Consider the following 24,329-nt stretch of genomic DNA (forward strand, 5'->3'; position numbering starts at 1 on the left):
ACTTTATGTAATAGCGGAACCCAGTCAAATGGGCCCACTTAGGAGCAAAGGATGGGGGATATGGTGCTGTGGAATAATCCTTCTGTACACTGTGAGTATGTATCAGTTTCATGGGTTAATAAAAAGCTGACAGGCTAGTAGCCAGGCAAGAAGCTAGATGGGAAAGCCAAATGAAGAATGATGGGAAGAAGGAGGATGGAGTCTGGAGTCACCAGCCAGATGCAGAGGGAGCAAGAGGTGAACCTGCCATGCTAATAAAGGCACCACCATGTGGCAGAGCACAAATAAATACATGGGTTAACTTAACATGTAAGAGCTAGTTAGTAATAAGCCTGAGCTGTTGACTGAGCATTTATAAGTAATATTAAGCCTCTGAGTGGTTATTTTGAAACTGGCAGGCAGGGGAGAAATGCCCGACTACAATATGGTTTTTAATGAACAACAACTCCCAGAAAAAATTCTCTTTTCATCTTTGGACTAACTGGACAACTTTTAAGTCATTATAATAGTGTGTGTGTGTGTGTGTGTGTGTGTGTGTGTATTCGTTCTATAACTTCTGTTCCACTAGAGAACCCTGACTAATACAGGGGGGTAATCAAGAAAGATCTCTTGAGGTGTTTGCACTTGATTTGGGACTTAAAATATAGGCAGATTTTGGGTAAGGAGAAAGAATGTTAGAAGATGAAGGAAGAATGAAAATGGAGGCTTTGTGCTTCGCTATAAAAAAGGAGAAGGTCATTGTTGGGGATGAGAGGGATAGCAGGTGATGCCTGCTGTGGTGGGAAAAGTAGGGGTCACATAATGCAGAGTCTTTAGGCCAAGCTGAGAATTAAAAAATTATTAATTCTTTGAGGGTTCTTTCCGAATTCTCCTGCCTCCCAGAGTCTCCTCTACCCCTACACCTGCTCCCAGTTTCATGTTTTGTTTTATTTTTATTTTTTGTAACCCATCCAGTCTAATTTGTGTTGCCAGTATGGTTTTTCATAGTACTGTTTCTCTATTAGAAAGATTTTTAGAGCATTTATACATGTTATGAATCAGAAATAAAGATACAATGTCAAAATATATCCTGGCTTTTTACTGGAACATGAGCAACATTCCAGGGGCTACACCCTTAAAGATAATAGATTCTTCCTCTTCTAGAAACCATTAGCTATCAATCAGCTGAGGAATTTAAACCATAGCCTAAAATTGAGGATGCACTTCCAGAAAGCTATAAACGTGTCTGATGATGCTATTCTTATTAGTTTTTTTTTTTGAGACAGGATCTCACTGTGTAGATCAGGCTGGCCTCAAACTCACAGAGATCCACCTGTCTCTGGATCCCATGTGCTGGGATTAAAGGCATGCATAATTACACACAGCTGTCTTAGAGGTTTAGTGTGCTTGCTCCTGCAGAGGACCTGGGTTTGAGTCCCAGCGTCATGTGGTGGCTCACAATCATATATAATTTGTATTCCAGTTCCAACGAAGCTGAAACCTTGGTCTCCATAGGCACCAGGAATGAATGTGGTGCACCTACACACATGTAGGCATGAATGTGATGCACATACACACATGTAGGCATGAATGCGATGCAATACATACCAAGAAAATTTGTGTGTGTACATGCATGCATGCATGCATACATACATGCATGCATACATACACACATACATGCTTTTTGGAGAAGGGAATCTCTCTTTATAGCCCTGGCTGGCCTCAAGCAAACGTCTACCTGCCTCTGTCTCCTGAGTAATGGGATTAAAGGTGACCGTCACCAATTGTACATTTTTTAAACCGATAAACTTTATGACCCATATATGTCATCTCAATAAAGTTGAAATTCAACTTGGTTAGGGTACTAGTTTCCGTAAGTACGCGGTTAAGTTTTCTGAGAGACAGAGGATCCAGAGTTTTATAGAGTAAAGCACCCTTTGCCTGGGACAGCGAGGCCACACCCCATCCCTTGTTTCATAGCAACCTGCTTCCTACTAAACGCTACAGCAAGCCATCTCCGTCACTTCCGTTCTTAACAGGAAGTGATGTCAAGCCGGCTGCTTTCCCGGGAGTTCAGCGTTCGCCGCAGGTGAAGTAGTCTTCCTGGACCGGTGCTGGCTCCGATCCCGTCCGGGGCTAGTGCAAAGGCCCGGGGATCCGGGAACTCGAACACGCGCCGGCCCGAGGCTGCAGGGGAGGAGCTGGAAGTGACGCTGCTGGGTGTCCGGAATCCAGAGTGTGCATGCTCTCCCAGTTGCTCACCCCCAGTTCTAGATCTTGGACATTTCTGCTCTCTCCTCCCAACTACCCAGGTCCTGCGTTTGAAGGAAGACCCCTCACAGAAAACATTCTCCTCGCCGACTACCGTTCACGCCCAAGCCCCTCAGAGCTCTGCCAAGATCTCCCTGGGATCTGTCAGCGACTTTTGAGTTGCCAGAGGCCTGGGGTAAATGTTTCCCTGAGTGCTAAGCTGGGGGTAAGGAGGCAGTTCCTGAAAAATATGGGATTAGGCAATTTGGGACAGTTTGCATTTGTGTTTACTCTTTTTTTGTTTTTTAAGTGTCTCTGGCAGGGTTTCTTGTTTCAAATCAGAGGAGTTTGCCTTGGTTTAGGTGGTGGGTGGGAGTCCACCCTGCGGCGGAGGAGCCCAGGTGCTGCTAATTTTGTAGCTCTTAGTCTGACCCACTCAGGGGGTAAATGGCCCATTTGTATCAGGTGATTCTTTTATGCGTTTAATGTGTTTTTTACCTGCAAGTAAGCTATAGTTTTCTTAGACAAGGACTGAGTCATACAGTACTTTTGGGACTTCCATAGCACCAAACACAGTACTGAACACATTAAAGGTGCCATCATACTTTAAAATCTGAATATCAGTGAATACGTTTTTTGTTTGTTTTGGTTTTTCGAGACAGGGTTTCTCCGTGTCTTTGGAGGCTGACTCACTCTGTAGACCAACCTGGTCTCAAACTCACAGAGATCCGCCTGCCTCTGCCTCCCGAGCACTGGGATTAAAGGCTCCCGAGCACTGGGATTAAAGGCGTGCACCACCAACGCCTGGCCAGTGAATACATTTTACTGTTGATAGTTTAAAGTTGAAGGGATCACCCTGGGCTTTGTGGGATACCAGCGCTTGGGAGGGGAGGCAGGAGGAGCTAAAGTTCAGAGTCACTTTTGGCTCTGTAGGGGGTTCCATGCCTAGCCTGTGCTATGCAAGACCCTTTCACAAAACAAAAAATAAAATGTTGAAGGCATCTACTTCAACATAGCCTTTAACCCCTGAACTACAGAGTGAGTTCCAAGATAGCCAGGGCTACACAGTGAAACTCTGTCTCAAAAAACCAAACCAACCAAACAAAAACCTAGAACAAAACATAGGTAGGTCAGCTCTTAGAAAGGATGTCACAAAATAGCACCACCTTTTAAAGATAAAAATAGATCTATTTAGATACTTTTTCCTAGATTTGAGACTGCTCTGGGATGCCCTGTCATAAACTCAGTAGAAAATGGGTGTACCCGTCTTTTAGGGAAAGGCCAAATAGTGGCAAGTCTATTGTTTCTCTCCATCTTAATATTCATACTGTCTTTCCCTTTTCCCACTCATTTTTAATAGGTATTTTGTCTTAACTTGCTGACCCAGAGGTGCTGCTGGTCATTATGGGAAATCAGCTTGCTGGCATTGCCCCCTCCCAGATTCTCTCTGTGGAGAGTTATTTCTCAGATATCCATGACTTTGAATATGATAAGAGCCTGGGAAGTACTCGGTTTTTTAAGGTCGCTCGAGCAAAGCACCGGGAAGGCCTGGTGGTGGTGAAGGTCTTTGCAATCCAAGATCCCACGTTGCCATTAACCAGTTACAAACAAGAGCTGGAGGAACTGAAGATCAGGCTTCATTCTGCACAGAACTGCCTACCTTTCCAGAAAGCAGCCGAGAAAGCGTCTGAGAAAGCAGCCATGCTCTTTAGGCAGTATGTGAGAGACAACCTCTACGATCGCATCAGCACCCGTCCGTTCTTAAACAACATCGAGAAGCGCTGGATTGCGTTCCAGATCCTTACGGCTGTGGACCAGGCGCACAAATCTGGAGTCCGGCACGGCGACATCAAGACAGAGAATGTGATGGTCACCAGTTGGAACTGGGTTCTTCTAACTGATTTTGCCAGCTTTAAGCCCACTTACCTCCCAGAGGACAACCCAGCAGATTTCAACTATTTTTTTGATACGTCACGCAGGAGGACTTGCTATATTGCTCCTGAACGTTTCGTTGATGGTGGTATGTTTGCCACCGAGCTAGAATATATGAGAGATCCCTCAACTCCACTTGTAGACCTAAATAGCAATCAGAGAACACGGGGAGAGTTGAAGAGAGCCATGGACATCTTTTCAGCAGGTACCTGAGTAGGTCAGATTAGCTGATTTGCGAATCTAACTGTCAAACTTTGAAATGCAGCTTTTGTCAGTTGCCGGATTTCCAAACATTTCTTAGTATGCCTTCATATCCTGTTTTCAGATAGATACACAATTCTCTCAGTGGACATGCTGAAGTGATGAGAAGATGCAGAGTGCTTTTCATTCATTTAAACATTCAAAACATGGTTTATAATGCTAGTGATGTGGAAGGGCCCTCCATGTTTTAAGGTAGAGAAAAAGTACACCTCACCCTGTGTTTTCTCTGGTGATGATAGGCATAAGATGCTCTTAGAGACAGATAGAAGTAAGTGGGAGTGTAGGTAGGAGGTAGTGTCAGGAAGAGTGGAGTGATGGCATTCAAACTGAGGCCTCCCAAGCGACTGGGAGTTAGCTTTGGTGGTTTGTTTCGGGCAGTGTGTGATGCTCCTACAAGGCATCTATTTAATGTTGGTATTTATAGCTGTGCATTTATTCAAACTTATCGGTTTTTGTTTTGTTAGTTTGTGTATATCATAAGTGTAGGGTTTGCTGGTCAGTGAACCCCAGAGATGTTTTCTGTGTCTCTATCTTCAGCTCTGGAATTATAAGCATGTACCATCCTGCCCAGTTTTTTTTATGTGGATTCTGGTGTTTAATTCAGGTCCTAATTATTGTGAAGCAAGTAGTTTTCTGACTGAGTTATTCCCTAGGCCCATATGAGTGGGTTCTTTCTTTTCTGGTTGTTATTATTTGTTTGTGTTTTTTTGTTGTTGTTTTGTTTTTTTGAGACAGGGTTTCTCTGTGTAGCCCTGGCTGTCCTGAAACTCACTCTATAGACCAGGCTCTTCTTTAACTTAGAGATCTGCCTGCCTTTGCCTCCTGAGTGCTGGGATTAAAGGTGTATGCCGCCGCCACCCACTTTTTTTTTAAAAGAAGTTTTATAACTCTTTGACACTTATCAGTCCAATTGATTGTAGATTTTTGGACCAGGTAACAGACTCACAGATTCCCACAGTGTAGAGCTTATTTGGTGACTCCTTTTCATTTTGTTTTCTGGACTAATGTTCATAACTATGATAGGGAACATTCCTTCTTCCTTTGGCCCTCACGTCTTTGCTTCCATCAATTCACACATCTAGAATCCTCTTGTCCTTCATGGCATAGCTCTGGATTTCTCCGAGTGCATGAGGGACACACTTCATGAACCCCCCCATTCCACAGATGCACTTATGCGTGTTGACTGTAGACTCTGGGGTCACCACCTCGATGATGGCAGAATGGCCTTTTTCCTGTTTGCAGGAACCATTCTGTCATGTCTAAGTTGGAAGGGTCTGGGTAAGTTTTCTTGTTTGGTTTTAGTCCCAAAGAATTTTGTAATTTCCTTTTGATTTTCCTCTCAACACTTGGAATGGAACACAGGCCCTTACTTCACATAGTCAAGCGCAGCATCACTGAGCTGCAACTCCATCCCTTTTCATTTGATTTTAGACAGGATCTTGCTCAGCTGCCCAGGCTGGTTTTTAACTTTGCTTTTTCCGTGTCAGCCTTCCATGTAGCTGGGATTACAAGTGTGACCTTCCATGTATCTGGGATTCCATGTGTGGTCTTCCCCATGTATCTGGGATTTCATGTGTGGCCTTTCCTGTAGCTGGGATCACAGGCATGGCCTTCCATGTAGCTGGGATTTCATGTGTGACCTTCCCCATGTAGCTGGGATTACAGGTGTGACCTTCCATGTATCTGGGATTCCATGTGTGGCCTTTCCTGTAGCTGGGATCACAGGTGTGGCCTTCCATGTAGCTGGGATTCCATGTGTGGTCTTCCCCATGTAGCTGGGATTCCATGTAGTTGGAATTACAGAATGCACTTCCACTCTCTCTCACCTTTCCCAAGTTCCCTTGATCCATTATTTAGGAACTATTTGCCTACTTTTGTATTGCTGAGATAAAACACCTCAACCAAGTCAATTTTAAAAGACAGTGTTTAATTTGACTTTCGGTTTCAGAGAGTTCTGTGTATTGGTTTCTTTTCTTGTGATGCTTCCTGGGTCCAGTCAAAGATGTTTCCCTAATGATTTATTTCTGAGGACTCCCCTGAGGCCTCACCTCCGACACCATTGCCAGATTAATACCTCACAGTGGGGATTCAATTTCAACACAGGAAGCCTTGGAGTACACTGAAGCTGTGTCTGAACCATGGTGTTGAGGGCCATTTTGTGGTTTAGCTGAGGTCTTGTCTAGATAGTGTATGTTCTGTAGGCTCCTGAAAATTTGTGTCTGCTGTCAAGGGTGGGATGTCCTTTTGATGTTTGTTAGATCTACTTGGTTTACAATGTTGCTCAGATCTTCCTGCTTACATATGATGGATGAAATGCTTTTGAACGGTATTTATTTATTTGGACGGACAGTGCAGGAGAACCGGTAAGGGAGTGTGCAAATAAGCGCATACCTCGGTGCCTGTTTGGAGGTCAGAGGATAGCTTGTGGGACTTGGAGATTGAATTTAGGTCATCAGACTTGGTGGCAAGAGACTTTACCCACTGAGCCATCTTACAGTGATTGTTTTTTTGTCTTAAAAATAGCTGTTGTTGGAAGTCCTTTATTCTGAAATTGGCATTGTATAAATAGGAAGTAACAAATTTACTTAAAGTTTATTGTGTCTCAGAATTATGTTAGTTGATACTAATTTTTCGGTGGACAATTTGGGGAACACATACTATGGAGTTTGCATTCTAGTGGGCACAGAGATAATAAACAAGCAGACTAAAATGCTCTACCAGTGGGTACTGTGTGTGGGGTGGAAAAATACTAGTGAAAGAAAAAAATATGGAGGAGCTGTAGAGGCTTTTGCAGTCTCTTTCTCTCTGTCTCTCTGTCTCTGTCTCTCTCTCTCTCTCTCTCTGAGACAGGGTCTCATTGCAGCCTGGTTGTCTTGGATCTCACTCTTTAGACCAGGCTGTCCTTTAGTTTACAGAGATCCACCTGCCTCTGCCTTTCAAGTGCTGGGACTAAGGGCCTGCACCACCACACCCAGTGGCTCATGAAATCTTACACAGATAACTAAGAAAGGCTGGTTTGACAATGATCTGAAGGAGGTGGAAGTCTCACTAAGGTCCACTAGTTTCTATGGCAGCTATCCTTGGCAGAGGGCCTAGCAGGCATAAAGCTGTAAGATAGTATTTTAAGGATATATAATACTTGGTAAGTGCATGTCATATAATGCTTCAATAAAATCGCTGTGCACAAAAAGTCGAAATTGCTTTGTGCTTTTGAGAATGCAGGCACTTAAAAAATTATTGATTGAAGATTATATTAGTGCAAAATGGTTGAATTATTTCTCCTTCTAGTTTATTCCCACATTTTTTAAGCACTTGATGTATGTTTGTAATATTTGGCACTACAAATGAAGTTTGTTCATTGGTTATCCTCTGTCTTCCTTTCTAGGAGGGGAGCTTGGTGAGCGTGGGATTTTACCACCCTGTGCAAGTGGTACCTATTATAGGCAGCACCTCCTACTTGTTGAGTGATAGACATACAGCTAGATAATGCTTAGCAGTTCTCATGAACTTAATGCTATACTTTTGTACTAATGGATTTCTTGTAACTTTTAAACTCCATATACATATATATATGTATTAAGGAGGAAACGTGAATGATTGTCACTATGCTTACACCCTGGCGATCAATCAATTAGACATGGCCTATATATTGCATTAAACATTTACACTCAGTTAATTTTGCATTTTGGGAATTCTGACTTTTCTGAATTCTGTTCTGTAGCACATGATCTCCTCTCATGCTAATGGATTTATGTCTGATTTTTCAGGTTGTGTGATAGCCGAGCTTTTCACGGAAGGGGTACCACTGTTTGATCTCTCTCAACTGTTGGCATATAGAAATGGACATTTTTTCCCTGAACAAGTGCTAAATAAAATTGAAGACCACAGTATCAGAGAACTGGTAACTATGCTAAAAATATTTGCCTCACGGTTTTAATGGGAGTATGTCCTAGCTGACCTGGAACTCTGTTAGCTCACCCGGGGCAGGTTTCCTGCCTGAGCCTCCAGAGTGCCGGGATGACAGGTATGAGCCACCACACCCAGTCCCTCCTCCACAACAAATTTGGGATGAAACCTAGTACTGGTAACCATACTTTTGATACCTTATTAGAAAGAAATGTACTGTTTTTTCCCTTTTTAGGCGAAAAGTAATTCTTAGATAATTTTCCACATAATACACTTGATTTTCCTAAGTCAAGTACTAGTTTCTAGGTTAGAATCCAAAAAGAAAGCCAAAATTGCAGATACATTTTTATGGTTTTTTATGACTAGTGGAGACATTGAATTGTTCTTTTACATATTAAAAGAATTTATGTACTTATATCAAGCATATTATTCCTAGTGTTCACATTCTCTCAAATTTTTAAGCATTTTATTTCTTTTTAAGATCGTGTGTGTGCGCGCACATGGGCGTGCATGTAAGTGTAGAGTTCAGGGGTGTTTAATCCCCTGATCTGGAGTTTTAAATGGCTGTGAGCCCTTGACGTGGGTGCTGGGAGCCGAGCAAGTGCTCTTAGGTGCTGAGCCATCTCCACACCCAGCGTTTTCTGTCTTTGAAGTGCTGGGACCTAACACAGGGCCTCACACATTGATGTTACAGGTGCTCTATCCTTAAGCCACACTATCAGCCCTCTGAGTCTCTACTGGACCAATCTGCACTGAAACCATATGCTAATCTTTGGGATTTGTGGCAGTATAGTTTAAACCAGAACTCTCAGTTGTGGCTCTGAAATGATCTCAGGAGTCCTATAATTTCTTCCAGATTCATGTGGGATTTAGTGTGTGCAGCTGTGCCTATTTGTTTTTCTCTGAAGGTTTGTTGCTTCTTTAATAACAAATAGCAAACAGGTTGTGACCTCTTATGTGCCAGGCTGTCTGTGCACATTAGCATGTAACGTTCCCGTTGCCTTTTGGGATGATGAGAAACACAATTAGTTTGTGGTTCTAAAAAGAAAGGATAGCTTTTTAAAGTGGTATTGCACGCCTTTGATCCCAGCACTCAGGAGAGGCAAAGGTAGTGGATCTCTATGTGTTCTGTACCTTCCTTGCTTCCATAGTGAGTTCCAGGCCAGTCAGGGCTACATGTTCATATACTGTTAAAAAAAAAAAAAAAGAATGATTGGACAAAGAGAATAATTAAAATTACCCCAGAAACCCTTTAAATCACATGCGATTCTCTTCTAACTTTCGTGTGTGTGTGTGTGTGTGTGTGTGTGTGTGTGTGTGTGTGTGTGAGTGTGTGAGTGATCTTGTGTAGTCCAAACTGGCATTGAATTTGTTAGCACAGTGCAGAAGGCTGGTCTTGAGCTCATCATATAGCCCAGGATGCTGGCCTTGCCCAAAGCTCCGAGTGCTGGGACTGCAGGTGTGAGCCATCCCACCTGGCTTTTACTGCATGCTCTAAAATGTACCCTTTCTCTTCCTCCTTTCATGTAGGTAACTCAGATGATCCACCGTGAGCCGGAAAAGCGTTTGGAGGCAGAGGATTACCTGAAGCAGCAGCGTGGCAATGCCTTCCCTGAGATATTTTACACTTTCCTTCAGCCTTACATGGCTCAGTTCGCCAAGGAAACCTTTCTCTCTGCAGATGAGCGGATTTTGGTTATACGGAAAGATTTGGGTAACATTATTCACAATCTCTGTGGACATGATTTACCTGAGAAAGCAGAAGGGGAACCCAAGGAAAGTGGGCTGGTTGTCTTGGTGTCAGTCATAACATCCTGCCTGCAGACCCTGAAGTCCTGTGACTCCAAACTGGCCGCCTTGGAGCTCATTCTGCACTTGGCCCCAAGGCTGAGCGTGGAGATCCTTCTAGATCGCATTACTCCATACCTGTTGCATTTCAGCAATGACTCTGTTCCTAGAGTGAGGGCCGAAGCCCTGAGGACGCTCACCAAAGTTCTTGCCCTTGTCAAAGAGGTTCCTCGGAATGATGTCAATATCTATCCAGAGTACATTCTCCCAGGCATAGCCCACCTGGCCCAAGATGATGCTACTATTGTCAGACTGGCCTATGCTGGTAAGAGTTCATTGTCCTAGTTACAGCCTTGCACACGCTTTTCAAGTACTGACTGTCATACCTCATGGTCTTTTTAATCTCTTTGAAAATTCCTTGTGTGAATTTTGCTCTTGAATTATGAATACATATATCCATATTAATATTTACAGATAATCTTCCTGGAGCTCAACTTTTGTGTATATTTTTGCATTTATAATGATTAGAATTATCAAATGGAGAAGTGTACAGTGTGTACTCTTACAGTTTGACCTGGAATAGTATATTTATCTGGAGGAAGACTCATGTTCACAAGTCCCTGCTTCTGATCTAGAGTTGTAACCTTTTCAAAGTTTCCCTGAGCAAACACTCTTTATTTCGGGGCAGAACATCCTTTGCTACTGAGAAAGACCATGGTGTTGAAGGGTGGTTCTGAGTTAAGTCCCCATCCCCTTACCTCAGTGCTCAGGATGTGGGACATCTTGATAGGATGGGTATATCACACACACCTACTTGTTCTGCTTAGAGTTCTCCCTCACAAAGCCCAACAGTAAAAATTCATGTTTTTAGCTACTCAAGCTAATTATGAATGTTTACTTCACCATGAGAAATATCACTGAGGCATTTACCTAACCCATAATTTATATCTATGAACTAATGGAAAATGGGCCTTCTGTTTGGAAATCTTTGTACATAATATATAGCATGCATGTGCATGTGGCGATGATATTGCCATGTTTTAAAAGCTTTGTGCTTATTAGTTTGTTTAGTATTTGCCTGTCATTGTTAGCAGAGTCTGTGAAAACTGGTTTTTGGACACTAATTTATCTAGGCACAACTCCAAGGGATTAGCAGTTGTTGGGTGCTTTCTTTTTCAATGCATGCATTGTTCTTGGTATTTCCCATTTGTGGCTTCTTGTTTGTGTACTATGGAGGCATAATGTGAGGCCTAGAAGTCCAGGATCTCTTTAAGACACATCTGAACATCTGATTTTATTATTTGTGACATCCTGTTTCTAATTCATTTGGGAATCAGGTAAATCAACGAACATACAAGAAACAGAGGTTTAAAAAAGTAGTATGTATCATTCTTATTTCAATTTTATGACCCTGCTTTTGGCTTAGAGTATCTTACCTGTTCTCAGTTCTGATGTGCGGGTGCCATGTTAACATATTAGCATCCACTCATTCATAGGCCTGACATAAAAGCAATAGCTACTGTGTATTCAAAACCCTGCTTGATGGCAAGGCACCAATTGCACAAGGTTCTGAGATTTGCACTAACCCTGCAGCAGCTTTGAGTAAGGTGTTTTACCTTCATTTTAAAGGTCAAAAAAGACTGAGTGCCAGGACTGTGAGCCACCTGTTCCTGAAGCTGTAGGACTAGGACTTGGCCAAGTGTCTGTGGTAACTCAGGGCCACTGATAGACCTTTTGGTGAGAAATATCAGCCTGAGTAGAACCAGGAATGTTTTGGGACTCAGTGGTTAAATATAGTTAAATTATACATAGAAGTAAGTGTAGAAGTTTAAACTCCACCTTGTTTTCCTTTGCAGTATTCTTTTCATCCCAAAAGAGACTGGCATAGACATACTTTGTATAAAGTGAACTTACAGGTGTGACTTCCAAGGGGAGTTAACTACCCAGACTTTAAAAGCCCAGCAAAGAGTCTTTCCTAAAAAAGGTGTATGGCCAGCCCTTCATGGCTGCAGGTTCTGTATCTGTGGACTTAGCAAATTGAAGATTGAAAATATGTGAGAAAAGTCTTTATTACAAATGTATAGGCTTTTTTGGTTATTCCCTATATTCCAGCAGCTGTTTACATAGCGTTGTGTTAGGTGCTATAAGTAGTTGAACTGTAGTCTAGAGATGATGTGAAGTAAATGGGAAGAGGTGTTTAGAGTATGTATGCGTGGTGGCACTTTCTGCCAGAGACATGAGCTTCTGCCGAGGATGTCTAGAGTTTCAACTAGGCGTGGGTACTGAGGACAGCACATAGGTACTCAGGAAGTGGACATGTTTGTTTAGAGTTTGGCTTATTATCCAGGTATGACCTAGAAATCTCCCATCTCTTGTTTGTTTGGTGTTAGGGCTCAAACCCAAGGCCTTTGTGCTTGCTACCTGGTACACAAGTATTCTGCTGAGCTACACTTTAGCCCCTAGTTTCTCCTGTTAGGGTGTTATGGGATAATATCATGCTTACTATAGGATAATATGCTTAGGTAGTTCTCTTTCTCTCTCTCTCTCTCTCTCTCTCTCTCTCTCTCTCTCTCTCTCTCTCTCTCTCTCTCTCTCTCTTTATGTGTATAATATAAGGGCAGGTGTGGATGTTGGGTGTCTTTATCTCTCTCCCTTAATTTTTGACACAGGGTCTCACAGTTAACCTGAACCTGGAACTCACTGATTTGGCTAGGCTGGCTGGCCAGCAAGCCCTAGGCATCCTCCTGGCTCCTGTCTTCCCAGCACTGGGATTATAGGCCTGTGCTGCCACATCCACCTGCTCATGTGGGTTCTGGGAATCCAAACACAGGTTGTCAGGCTTGCATGGAGAGCACCACTGTCTGAGCCATATTCCAAGCCCAAGTTTTTGTTTTGTTTTGTTTTGAGCAGTATTGAGCCTGGCTATGGTGGGGCCCCGAGGTTGAAGAGAATTGCTGTATTGAATAGACTGAACTGGGCTGAGTGGGTTTGGTTTTTGTAGACATTACAAAGTAAGGAAATGTGTAGAGCTGTGGATTTGATCTCCAGCATTGCTTCAGCTTAAGGCAGTCATTGCTGTTGAGTGTTGTTCATTGCTGAGAAAGAAGAGTGCAGTCTTTCTTTCCTACTTAGAGTCCTAGGTGAAGCACAGAAGCAGAAGGCGAGGAGGATACGGAAGGAGGGATGAATAGAAAATGGAGAATAGTGCAGAGCAGATGTTAGTGACAGTAAATTCAACAGTAGAAGTGAGAACGGGCTACATTGAGTGGGGAGAGAGTCTCACAGATAGACAGAATAAAGACAGTCAGTACAGAAATGTGGCCAGCAGTCTCACCTCTGTCCACGGAGAACTTCTGGGTATTACTTGGACAACCATCTAACGATGGCGATGGCTGATTCAGTTTATTAGTGGCTTTTTAAGGCAGTCCTCATTTATCTGAAGAGACGGAGACTCAGGCTTTGAAACAGTAAGCTAGTAACTGGCAGGCTTGAGGGAGGAGTCCTGACCTGTCTGATCCCAAGGCCCCATGTGATGTTACTTCGGTGCTAGTGCTTCTGTATTAGTGTAATAACTGTCTCTGACTTGTCAGGATACCTTTGAAGGCCACTCTGTGGGAGGGGTAAGCATTTTATCTTTGTCTCTCATTAGAACTGGATGCTCATTTTAGACAGTTTCTGCAAATGCAGAACTTTTTGTTGTTTTCGTTTAGATATTATCATAGATTATGGGATCAATTACAGAGACTCATTAAGGGCTAACTTGCAAAATCCTGCTTTTCCTGTAGATTTTTTTGAGTAATATTTAGATGTATAAGGATTTGAGGTGTGGTGTTATATTATTTATGATTTATTAAAGCTTGTCTGAGGATTCAGAAAAGCAAAATCATCCTCAAACTATAGAGATCAGTCAGTGGTGATACACATCTTTAATCCTAGCAGCTAGGATTCAGGATTGAGAGGTAGACAGATCTCTGTGAGTCCAAGGCTGATCAGAGTGAATCAGTCTAAAAGAGAATTATAGCTCACACCTTTAATTCCAGGACTCTTGAGAGGTATATAAGACAGGAGCAAGGTCTCAGTATCAGGCATTCACACTGAGGATAGGAGCATTCAGTCTCCAGCCATGCTGAGGAGAGCTCGTGGGTCAGCCCCAGTCTGAGGTAGAGGTAAGAATTAGTGACCAGCTGCTTTGCTTTTCTGACCTTTAGCTTGAAGTTTGAATCCCAATACAGTCTCTAGGTCACTTATTTTTCGTGTTACATTGGGGTTTCTGGGCCTAATGGTGACCTGTAGCCATCAATGCTCCAGAGGCAGAACAGGAGGAGCTCCAGTTTGAGGCCATCTGGGGTACACAGGACCCTGTCTTAAAAAAGGTTAAAGGACTTTGGGAGGAGGTTATGAGCAGCTTGAGGACTGGAGGTGGTGATTGTAACTGTCCTGCTGGCATCTTGCAGAGAACATCGCTCTGTTGGCTGAAACAGCTCTGCGGTTCCTGGAACTAGTGCAGCTAAAAACTCTCAACATGGAGAACGACCCGGATAGTGAAGAGGTAGACGAAGCTACACAGCCAAACGGAGACTACGACACAGGTTGTGTTATTTCCCCTCTTAGAATTCCCATGTTTACACCAAATCGCTAATGGTAACCTGCAAAAGCGTGGTTTGTTACTCTCTTGCAAAGTGAAGAAACAGTGATGTTAGGATAGGAAGGGCCTCTGGCCTCACACACTGTTAACTAGAAATGATCTATCTGCTTGTCCTTGTAGATTCCACACTTGCTTCAGTCAGAGTCGTGTGAGCAGGAAAGTTAGCCAGATTGTGGAGTGAGATATCCATCCTGTCTGCGCTTGTAGTGCTGACCACGCCCAAATGCTAAGGATGTGGATATCTCACTACAGGATTGTGTGATTTTCATTAAAAAATGGAGACATCATTACTAAAGAACCTAAACCCTTCTTCTTGCATGAGTAGTGTTGAGTCCTTAGTTATGAGTTATTTTCATTTAATAATTAATATCTCTAGTTTACATATTAAAGTTCCTTATTTACTATAAAGAAACATTTGTGATGATAAACTCACTAAGGTCAGTGACTTATGTTTCCTTGTATTTAAAAGTATTTGTAGCAGGTTTTTATAGACTCAGAAGTAGAATTAAATCTGCTTTGTGCTGGATAAGCTGAGAATGATTAGAGAAATCTAGTTTGTACATTGTATACTGTAGACAGTGGTAAAGGAAATGGGACATGTCAGGCCATGAATTTAGCTATCCCAGCTCTAGAGGAGCTGGAGTTTCCTTCCCTTTGAGTGTGTAGATTTCCCTGTCAGACGTTGCTTTTCCTGGGCAGCACTGGGCAGAGTAGGACTGCTTTGCTCCCTTTCGTTCAGCTGAGAGGTGGCCAGGCATGTGCTCTGCAGCCAGGATGCAATAGGGAACTGACAAGAAGGTCATCAGTGCTCAGATGTGGACTTTAGCAGGGACAGACAGACTCCTGGGTGGACAAATGAGGATGAGTAGGAGGTATGGTCAGAGAGGATCATATAAAGGAATTATGATATACATAAAATACATATGCACATACGTGTGCATATATATACATATACACACACACACATATACATATATATATACACACACACACATAAAATACATATATAAAATCAACTTACTTTAAAATGTCTTCTAAAAGTTACATGCTGGACCAGTCTGGTACTTTGGCCTCACTTGAGTCGATCTTTGGGGAGGTAACTAGCGTTCCTTCCTGGTGCTTCCTCCCACGTTCCTTCCTGAGCTCATAAACGGAGAGATGTCTTGTGGGATGGTAACTGCACTCCCAGCATGCCACCTGCAGACCTTTGAACAGTGGGAAAGGTTAGCAAATACAGGGTTTGTGGGAAGCTTCTACCGTCATTTCATTACTCCAGTAAGAAAGAAAGAAGACAGATCTGTCTGTGGTGGGCCACACCTGTAATTTCATCACTCTGGAGGCCAGATTGGAGAGTTGTGAGTTCAAGGCCAGTGTGGGCTGAACAGCTAGCTAGAGAGACTGTGTGTCTTACCCAAAATGACAAATACAAAGTGCTGGTCTACTCGTGTGGGAGAAGATCGATCCTTCTTTCTGTTTTTTTTTTTTTTAGAGCTCCAAGCCTTACATGAAATGGTCCAGCAGAAAGTTGTCACTTTGTTAAGCGACCCTGAAAATATTGTGAAACAAACTTTAATGGAGAATGGAATCACACGTTTGTGCGTCTTCTTCGGACGCCAGAAGGCCAACGATGTTTTGTTGTCCCACATGATCACTTTCCTAAATGATAAGAATGACTGGCACCTTCGGGGCGCTTTCTTTGACAGCATAGTTGGTATGTTTGTGTTTGTTTTTAAATTCATCTTTAAGATTATGAATTGCCCTCTCTGATCCTTCCGTTGGTTTGAAAGATAGGTAATGATGTTATTAACCTTTGTTTAATGAGGAGTTCTGAGTATTTCTGTCCGTGTTCATTTTCTTTTACAATATAAGTAATCAAGGAGCCGTTTATTAATGTGCATTGTAATGACATGAATAGCGTGTGGTCGTTAAGAACAGTGACCTGAGAAAGTGCATGAAGTCCTGCAGAGGTGACTGAGGAGGTTCAGGTGACAGGTGGTGTAATGGGGCGGGGACAGAAACTAGTCTTTAAGGCAGAGGCTGCAGTTCGTGATGCCTGTCATCAGCTGCACTAGGAGAATAACTGACTGTTTATAGTTTCCATAAACTGTGAACACATACTAATCTTTTTAGAAGTTTTTAAAAAATTAAATGTTTTTTTTTAAAATTTTGTTGGGGATGGGACACCTGTACCATGGTGTGCATGTGGGGGTCAAGGGGTAACTTTTGGGGGTTGGTCTTCTCTTTCCCTAGTGGAACTTAGGGATTGAACTCAGGTTCTTCATGCCTGACATTAGGTACTGTATATAATAATACTTTCTAATTTGCTTTACATTTTAAAAATCTAACATTTCTAATCGATCTTTGAAACTATTAGATTCATATTATTTTTATTCCATTAAATAATTTTACCAGCCGGGCGGTGGTGGCGCATGCCTTTAATCCCAGCACTCGGGAGGCAGAGGCAGGCGGATCTCTGTGAGTTCGAGGCCAGGCTGGACCGACCGCCTCCAAAACAATACAGAGAAACCCTGTATTGTAAAAACCAAAAAGAAAAAATAAAAAAAAATAATTTTACCAAAATTTATTTCAACTTTTAATTAAATATTTTGAATATTTAGTTTTTGTATTTGTTTTTTTGTATTTTGAGATGTTTTTACTATGTGGCCCAGGTTGGCCTGGAATTCTAAGTGCTTTGCTTCAGCCTCCCAAATGTTGAGATCAGTCACCCATTAGTTTGATTTTGGATCATATTATGCAGGGAGTCTTACATGCTTAAGTAACTAGAATGATTAGATATTTGAGTATGATCATGTGCTGTCTCATGGGTTTTGTTCTGAGACACAGCAGTAGCCATTGTCACTGTTACTCAGATGAGTGAGATCTATAATTGTCATGTGCCACTTAATTGTCTACCACATTGCTAGTACATGACTTACTTATTTCTTACTAGTCTCTGTAGCTAGAAGTATGCATTTCTTAAAAATTATTTTTATTTTATATGCATTGGTGTTTTGCCTATGAATGTCTGTTAGACTGTCATATCCCCTGGAACTGGAGCCACAGACCGTTGTGAGCTGCCATGTGGGTGCTAGGGATTGAACCCGGGTCTTCTGGAAGAACATCCAATGCACATAACCACTGAGCCATCTCCCCAGTCCTAGAAGTATAAAATTTTTCATAGAAAGTTTGAGTTCTACTTGGGTACACAGAGAGATTTTTATAGTTAGCTTCCTGCTGTCATGATAGAGACCATGAAGGATGGCAACTCAAGGGGAGGTTTTATTTCATCTTGCAGCTGACACTGCATCACTGCGGGAAGTCAGGGTGGGAACTGAAGCAGAGGCCAGGGCTAGGCACTGCCCATGGTGGGCTAAGCGTTCCCACAGCAATCATTAATCAAGAAAATGAGCCACACACTTGACTACAGGCGAATCTGAAGGAGGCAGTTCACCACTGAAGTTCCTTTTTCCCAGGTGACCCTACCTTTTGTCAAGTTAAAAAAAAAAACCCAAAAAACTAAGGGGCACAGTTCTGTACACATGTACATACATACATTGAGTTAAAGAGTATGAACATAGCTTTCATAGGAAGCCCTCTGGTTACTACGTCAATAAAGTATTTCTTCTGTAAACAAAGAATATGAACATGCTTTTAAATTTGTGACATATTTTCTGTTAATTTTTACTCCATCAGCTTTAGGTGCTGTACACCCAACACACTCCCAGCAAGGAATAAGCTTTAGATTTTCACGTTTTGTTTTTTGTTTGTTTGTTTGGTACTCAGTCTACAAAACCTTTTTTGGATTCTTATGTGATTGTATTTTACATTATTTTTATTATTTTGGTTCTTTTTCTTGAATGAAGTTACATTTACGCTTGTGGATTTTTTTTTGAAGCTTACAGAGTATCAATTTTTAAGGCAAGTCCTTTACTCTGTTTTAATTTGATTTTTTAAAATGCATTAAAAAATAATTGTTAAGTTTTGGTTTTTGAAGCAAGGTCTCATTGTATAGTAGACCTTAACTCACTGTCCTGCAGCCCAATACAGAATCTGGGATGATGATCATGTGTGTACCATCACATATGGCTCAGGATGCTGATGATCATGTGTGTGCAACCACACACGGCTCAGGATGAAGCCTTAGCTGACTTGCACTCACACCTGACTGCCCTTGTTAGGTTTTTCAGTGCGGCTCACTTCTTAGCGTTACTCAGTCTATAGAAGTTTGCCTTAATATATTATTATTGCCCTGCTTTTTATTTGTAGTTTAAGGAGATTAATGCCCTCCTCTCTACACATTTGCACCCTCCCTTTGCTTAGTTGAATTCTTAATAATTTCACTTCAATAGCAAACATTTACTTGTGTCCTATGATTAAAATAAAGTGTTTTCAAATAGACTTATTCTAAAGGATGAGGATAACATTTACATTTTAACGCATGTGTTTTAATGACGAAGAGTCAGATAGTTACTCCAGAGTGCTCTGGTTTGATCTCTCCCCTGCACAGGAGGCTATTGCAGCAGAGTACTTTCATCTTTGCTCTGGAGTTTTAGATTTACTGTCTTTCCTCACTTGTCTTCAGTAGTCTGCTTTCTTCCCAGTGTTATTTGTTTCTTGGAATCTATCCCACGTCTTCCTCAAGTTATTCTTGAAATTGACTGTGGAGTGTGTGTGTGTGTGTGTGTGTGTGTGTGTGTGTGTGTGTAAGCCACAGGTCATTGTCAGTTGTTTGTGGTTACATTCCAAACCTTACTGCTTTGAGATGAGGTCTCTGAAGCTGGGGCCCATCCAGTCCTTGAAGTGGTCAGCCAGTGAGCTCCATGGATTCCCCTACCACTCCCTTGCAGTGTTAGCATTATAGACTAGACATCAGACCTGGGTCCCATGCTTCCACAACAGGCACTTTACCGATTGAGTCTCCTTTAGACTCAGATGTCCCTGAAATAGTTATGTCTAACTGGGTGGAGGATTTTGTTAGCTGCCGTCGGTTTTCCTCCTTGAATCCATAGGACCACATCTGTTGTTTGTCCATTCTCCACCTCCTGCTTATTTTGCTGGAGTTCTGTTTTCAGGAAACTTCTGAGGAAGAGCTGTCTAGGAGGTACACCTTTATAGACCGTGCAAGTCTTAAAGTGACTTATTTTTGTCTCCTTATTATTGACAGTTTGGGAAGACATGTCTTTTCTCTATTGTGAGTTCTGGGGTCCCCAAATTTCTGGACGATTGACTTTGGGGATTTTTCGTTTATTGTACTGTGAAATAAGTTTGGTTCTTCCTGGATCTGATTAGTGGCTTGCTGTGCTCACTGTAACAGGCTGTTCAGGGGTGACTGCGTTTTCAGGTGTTGAGTGACAGTAACACTGCCTTCCCTTTCAGGTGTTGCCGCCTATGTTGGCTGGCAGAGCTCATCCATCCTCAAACCCCTGCTCCAGCAAGGCCTCAGTGATGCTGAGGAGTTTGTCATTGTGAAAGCTCTCAATGCCCTGACCTGCATGTGCCAGCTAGGGCTGCTGCAGAAACCCCATGTCTATGAGTTCGCCAGTGATATTGGTAAGCTTCTGGTTTCCAGACTTTGAATGGGAAATTTGGGTGTGGGAATAAATAACTTCATATTGAATTTCATTCTGATAGAGTGAGAATATATACAAAAGAAAACATAGAGCCGGGCGGTGGTGGCACACGCCTTTAATCCCAGCACTCGGGAGGCAGAGGCAGGCGGATCTCTGTGAGTTTGGAGACCAGCCTGGTCTACAAGAGCTAGTTCCAGGACAGCCTTCAAAGCCACAGAGAAACCCTGTCTCGAAAAACCAATAAAAAACCCCACAATGTTTGTCTTTTTGGGTCTGTGTTACCTCACTCATGATTTTTTTTTTCCTGGCTCCGTCCATTTACCTGAAAACTTACATTTTCATTTTTCTTAACAGCTGAATAATATTCCACTGTGTAAACAAATGTACATTTTCATTATCCATTCTTCAGTTGATAGATACCTAGGCTGTTTCCAATTTCTGGCTCTTACAAATAGAACAGCAAAGACCATGGGTGAACAAGTGTCTCTGTAGTAGCATGTAGAGTCCTTTGGGTATATGCCCAAGAAGAGGATGGCTGGCTCTTGAGGTAGCTTGATCTCACACTTCTTGAGGAACTGCCACACTGATTTCCAAAGGGGCTGTACCAGTTTGCACGCCCACTGACAGTGAATGAGTGTTCCCCTTTCCCCACATCCTTGTCATTTTTTTGAATTGGTGTTGGCTATTTTGACTGAGGTAAGATAAAATCCCAGAGTAGTTTTGATTTCTATTCCCCTGATGGCTAAGGATGTTGAACATTTCTTTTAAGTATTTCTCAGCCATTTGTGTTTCATCTTTTGAGAACTCTCTGTTTAGTTATATTCCCCCATATTTATTTATTTATTTATTTATTTTGGTTTTTCGAGACAGGATTTCTCTGTATTGTTTTGGAGGCTGTCCTGGAACTCACTCTGTAGACCAGGCTGGCCTTGAACTCACAGAGATCTGCCTGCCTCTGCCTCCCGAGTGCTGAAATTAAAGGCGTGCGCCACCAACGCCTGGCTCATATTCCCCACTTTTAATTGGATTTTTGTTTTCTTAATGTCTGATGTTTTAGTTCTTAATATATTCTATCAAATGAATAACTGGTGAAGATATTTTTCTGTCCTTATGCCTACAGTGTATGTTGGTCCTTAAAGAAGAACAGACTTTTGGAGTTGTCTTTACATTTATTTTTTGTTGTTGTTTGCTTATTTATTCAGCTTCTTTGTCTTTTGATTGTAAAATGTAATCCATCTTTATTTAAAAAGTATTGAATAAGGACACATTAATGCTTTGTTATTTGATTCTGATGGTTTTGTGATCCCTGTATCATTCTTAATCTCTTGCGTCTTCCTTTTTGATAATGGGATTTTATAGAGTGCTGTGCTTTGAATCTTAAAAGTTGCATAAATTTAATTTTCACTTACACAAACCCCCCACTTCAATTTTTCTCCTGTATTTTATGTTGTTGACACAATGACTTATGTACTTTATATTGTTGTGTATCCTTAGGCAAGTTATCAGCACTAATGCTCCAGGCTGGCCTTGAACTCATGACCTCTTGCCTTGGCTTCAGTTCCCCCAGTGTGGGCGCGCCACACATGAGCCACTGCATTGGTTCAGTGTAGTGATTCTGAGGTGAGAATGGCTGTGGTGTTCTTGATGGTGATTATTGTGATTTCCTTGGAGGAGGTTTTAAGAACTGTTATTCCTGCCTAGATAATTCTCAGCTCTCTGCTTTCCTCATGCTTGTCACCAGAGAATATTAGAGGGAAAAGATTGAAGGCTGTGTTCTCTAGGAAATTCTTTCAGTTCAGGCTTAAGGCTTTGATGTACTTTGTCAGCTAATTACTGCTATAATAATGCGGTGTGTCAGTTAACCACAGAGTCTCAGGAAACACTGCAGTGTATTTCTTGTCATGCACCTATGGGTTGTGTGGGTGGCTCTGCTTCAGGCGGTGGGTCTCCTCTGTCTTTTGAACGTGATCCATCTGTCTCATGGCGGGGCCATGGTTGTCATAGCTGGGGCTGCCCCAGCTGTTCTCATGGGGTGAGCAGAGCACAGGAGAGCAAGCCCAGCTGCGCAGCACATTCCCGTTTGCTAACATCCATTGACCAAGGGGTTGCTAGTTTTGTCTTACGTACGACCCACGTGTGGGAAGCTTGGAATCGGTGTTTTTCTTGCCCAGCACCCAACCCCTGCCCTGCCATTGTGGCTCTGTGCTTTCTAGAGGTTCTCAGTGCTTTGCCAGTTTCTTCTGTTCTGGATTGTTGAGGTGTTGGGGTTGAACTCTGGGGCCTTGTGCATATTAGATAGGTTCCGTACACTGAACTCCATCCTTGGCTCATCCTCCTTCACATCAAAGGGAAGAACACCAGCCCTTCCGTGTCACACGGGTCAGGGCCGTGCACGGTTGTGAAATAATAAAAACCTTCATGGGTAATGACAAGACCATGTGAAGACTTTGGAGAGGGATTTTATTTTACTCTGTATGTGTGTGTGTTTCTGTGGGGTGCCCTGTGTGTGCGCTTGAGCACATGCATGTGTGCATATGTGCACATGCTATTACATGCTTGTGGAGGTCAGAGGACAACTGCTTTCACTTTACGTAGGTCCCAGGGCTCTAACTCTGGTGGTCAGTCTTGGTGGTAGGAACCTTTGCCTGTTGCACAATCTTGGCAGCCCGGAAGAGAGGGACTTTGAATAGGTCTTTCATTTTCATGTAAGCATCACCAGTATATTGTGACACTGTTATGTCATTGCTTCCATGGACTTCTGATAAACAGCTCTGAGTATATTTTTGCATACTTAGAGCCTATGCAACTATCATGTTTTAGAAGCTTGAATTTTATTCTAAATCATGTTGTTGTGACTTGGTTAATTGAAATTAATGATTTAGGCTTAGTGCATAAAAACTATTAAAAGGAAGTACAACATTCTGTTTTCTAAGTTAATCTTAGAGTTGGAACACTGAAGAATAGACGTGATGTGTTCTACTTTTTTATTCACTATGACAGGCAAAATTATGAGTTCTGTGCTAGATTTGCCCAAACCCTGCATTGAAAAGAATGTCAAACCAGTCAGATTGTTTTCTCAAATTTATGGCATGGAGAACACCCCACTCCCACCCTGCCCCTGTCTCTGCTTTTTGTGTGGTAGCTGCTTTCCTGAACCTATAGGTGAAGTGGCTCACTCCTGCGTGTTGTTGGGGTTTTTCTTATGTCTTTGTCCTGGAGTTTATAATTCAGCACCACAAATGAGTGTGTGCTAAAAAACTTTCAACTCTGAAAAACAGAAATTTAGAAATTTTACAGAGGAGGTTAGTTTTGTGGTATGGCTGGTAAGTAAGATAAGGGAGTGTTATAACTTCATTTTACTGAGTTTCTATTTCAGGCTAATATGTGCAAGAACTTTCTGACTTGGTGTCTTTATCAAATTGTTATAATGTAAGGATTTGTATGACCTTCAAATGTAAAGTTCTGTGAATCTGGTTTGATCTGCTCATCTTGTTTTCTTCCCCTTTAGCCCCCTTCCTGTGTCACCCTAATTTGTGGATACGTTATGGTGCGGTGGGATTTATCACAGTGGTGGCTCATCAAATAAGTACTGCCGATGTCTACTGCAAGCTGATGCCTTATCTCGACCCATATATTACCCAACCAGTAATACAGGTACACATCTTCCAGCTTGTGACCAGTCCTTTCCAGTTGTGTCTCTAGAGCCCTTTACATCAAGAGTCCTTAACATTAAATGTATTTAAGTTGGTCTGTAACATTTTCATATACCTTTTGAGCTAATAATGTTTACCATTTATTTTTTGGTTTTTTGAGACAGGGTTTCTCTGTGTAGCTTTGGAGTCTATCCTATCCTGGCACTCGCTCTGTAGACAAGGCTGGCCTCAAACTCACAGAGATCCTCCTGCCTCTGCCTCCTGAGTGCTGGGATTAAAGGTGTGCGCCACCACTGCCTATTGATTATTTATTTTTAAAACAATTTTTTCTCATTTTACATACCA

At 42.2% G+C, this 24,329-nt stretch overlaps 1 protein-coding gene across 2 annotated transcripts in view; it reads left to right on the forward strand.

The window, feature by feature from the left end:
* Positions 1 to 2,023: 2,023 nt before the first annotated feature.
* Positions 2,024 to 24,329, forward strand: part of Pik3r4 (phosphoinositide-3-kinase regulatory subunit 4) — a 50,868-nt gene continuing 28,562 nt past the window's right edge. Inside the window, exons 1-8 of one of the 2 annotated variants that reach the window (XM_005074844.4) lie at positions 2,024 to 2,455; positions 3,590 to 4,366; positions 8,190 to 8,323; positions 9,859 to 10,441; positions 14,571 to 14,705; positions 16,251 to 16,472; positions 20,138 to 20,311; positions 23,840 to 23,985. In XM_005074844.4, coding sequence (XP_005074901.1) covers positions 3,634 to 4,366; positions 8,190 to 8,323; positions 9,859 to 10,441; positions 14,571 to 14,705; positions 16,251 to 16,472; positions 20,138 to 20,311; positions 23,840 to 23,985 — 2,127 coding nt within the window. In that variant the 5' untranslated portion in view covers positions 2,024 to 2,455; positions 3,590 to 3,633. The remainder of the gene's footprint in view (positions 2,456 to 3,589; positions 4,367 to 8,189; positions 8,324 to 9,858; positions 10,442 to 14,570; positions 14,706 to 16,250; positions 16,473 to 20,137; positions 20,312 to 23,839; positions 23,986 to 24,329) is intronic. The other variant, XM_013117059.3, reaches the window with a different exon arrangement.

The sequence above is a fragment of the Mesocricetus auratus genome, unplaced genomic scaffold (assembly GCF_017639785.1).
Source record: "Mesocricetus auratus isolate SY011 unplaced genomic scaffold, BCM_Maur_2.0 Super-Scaffold_100691, whole genome shotgun sequence".
NCBI lineage: Eukaryota > Metazoa > Chordata > Mammalia > Rodentia > Cricetidae > Mesocricetus > Mesocricetus auratus.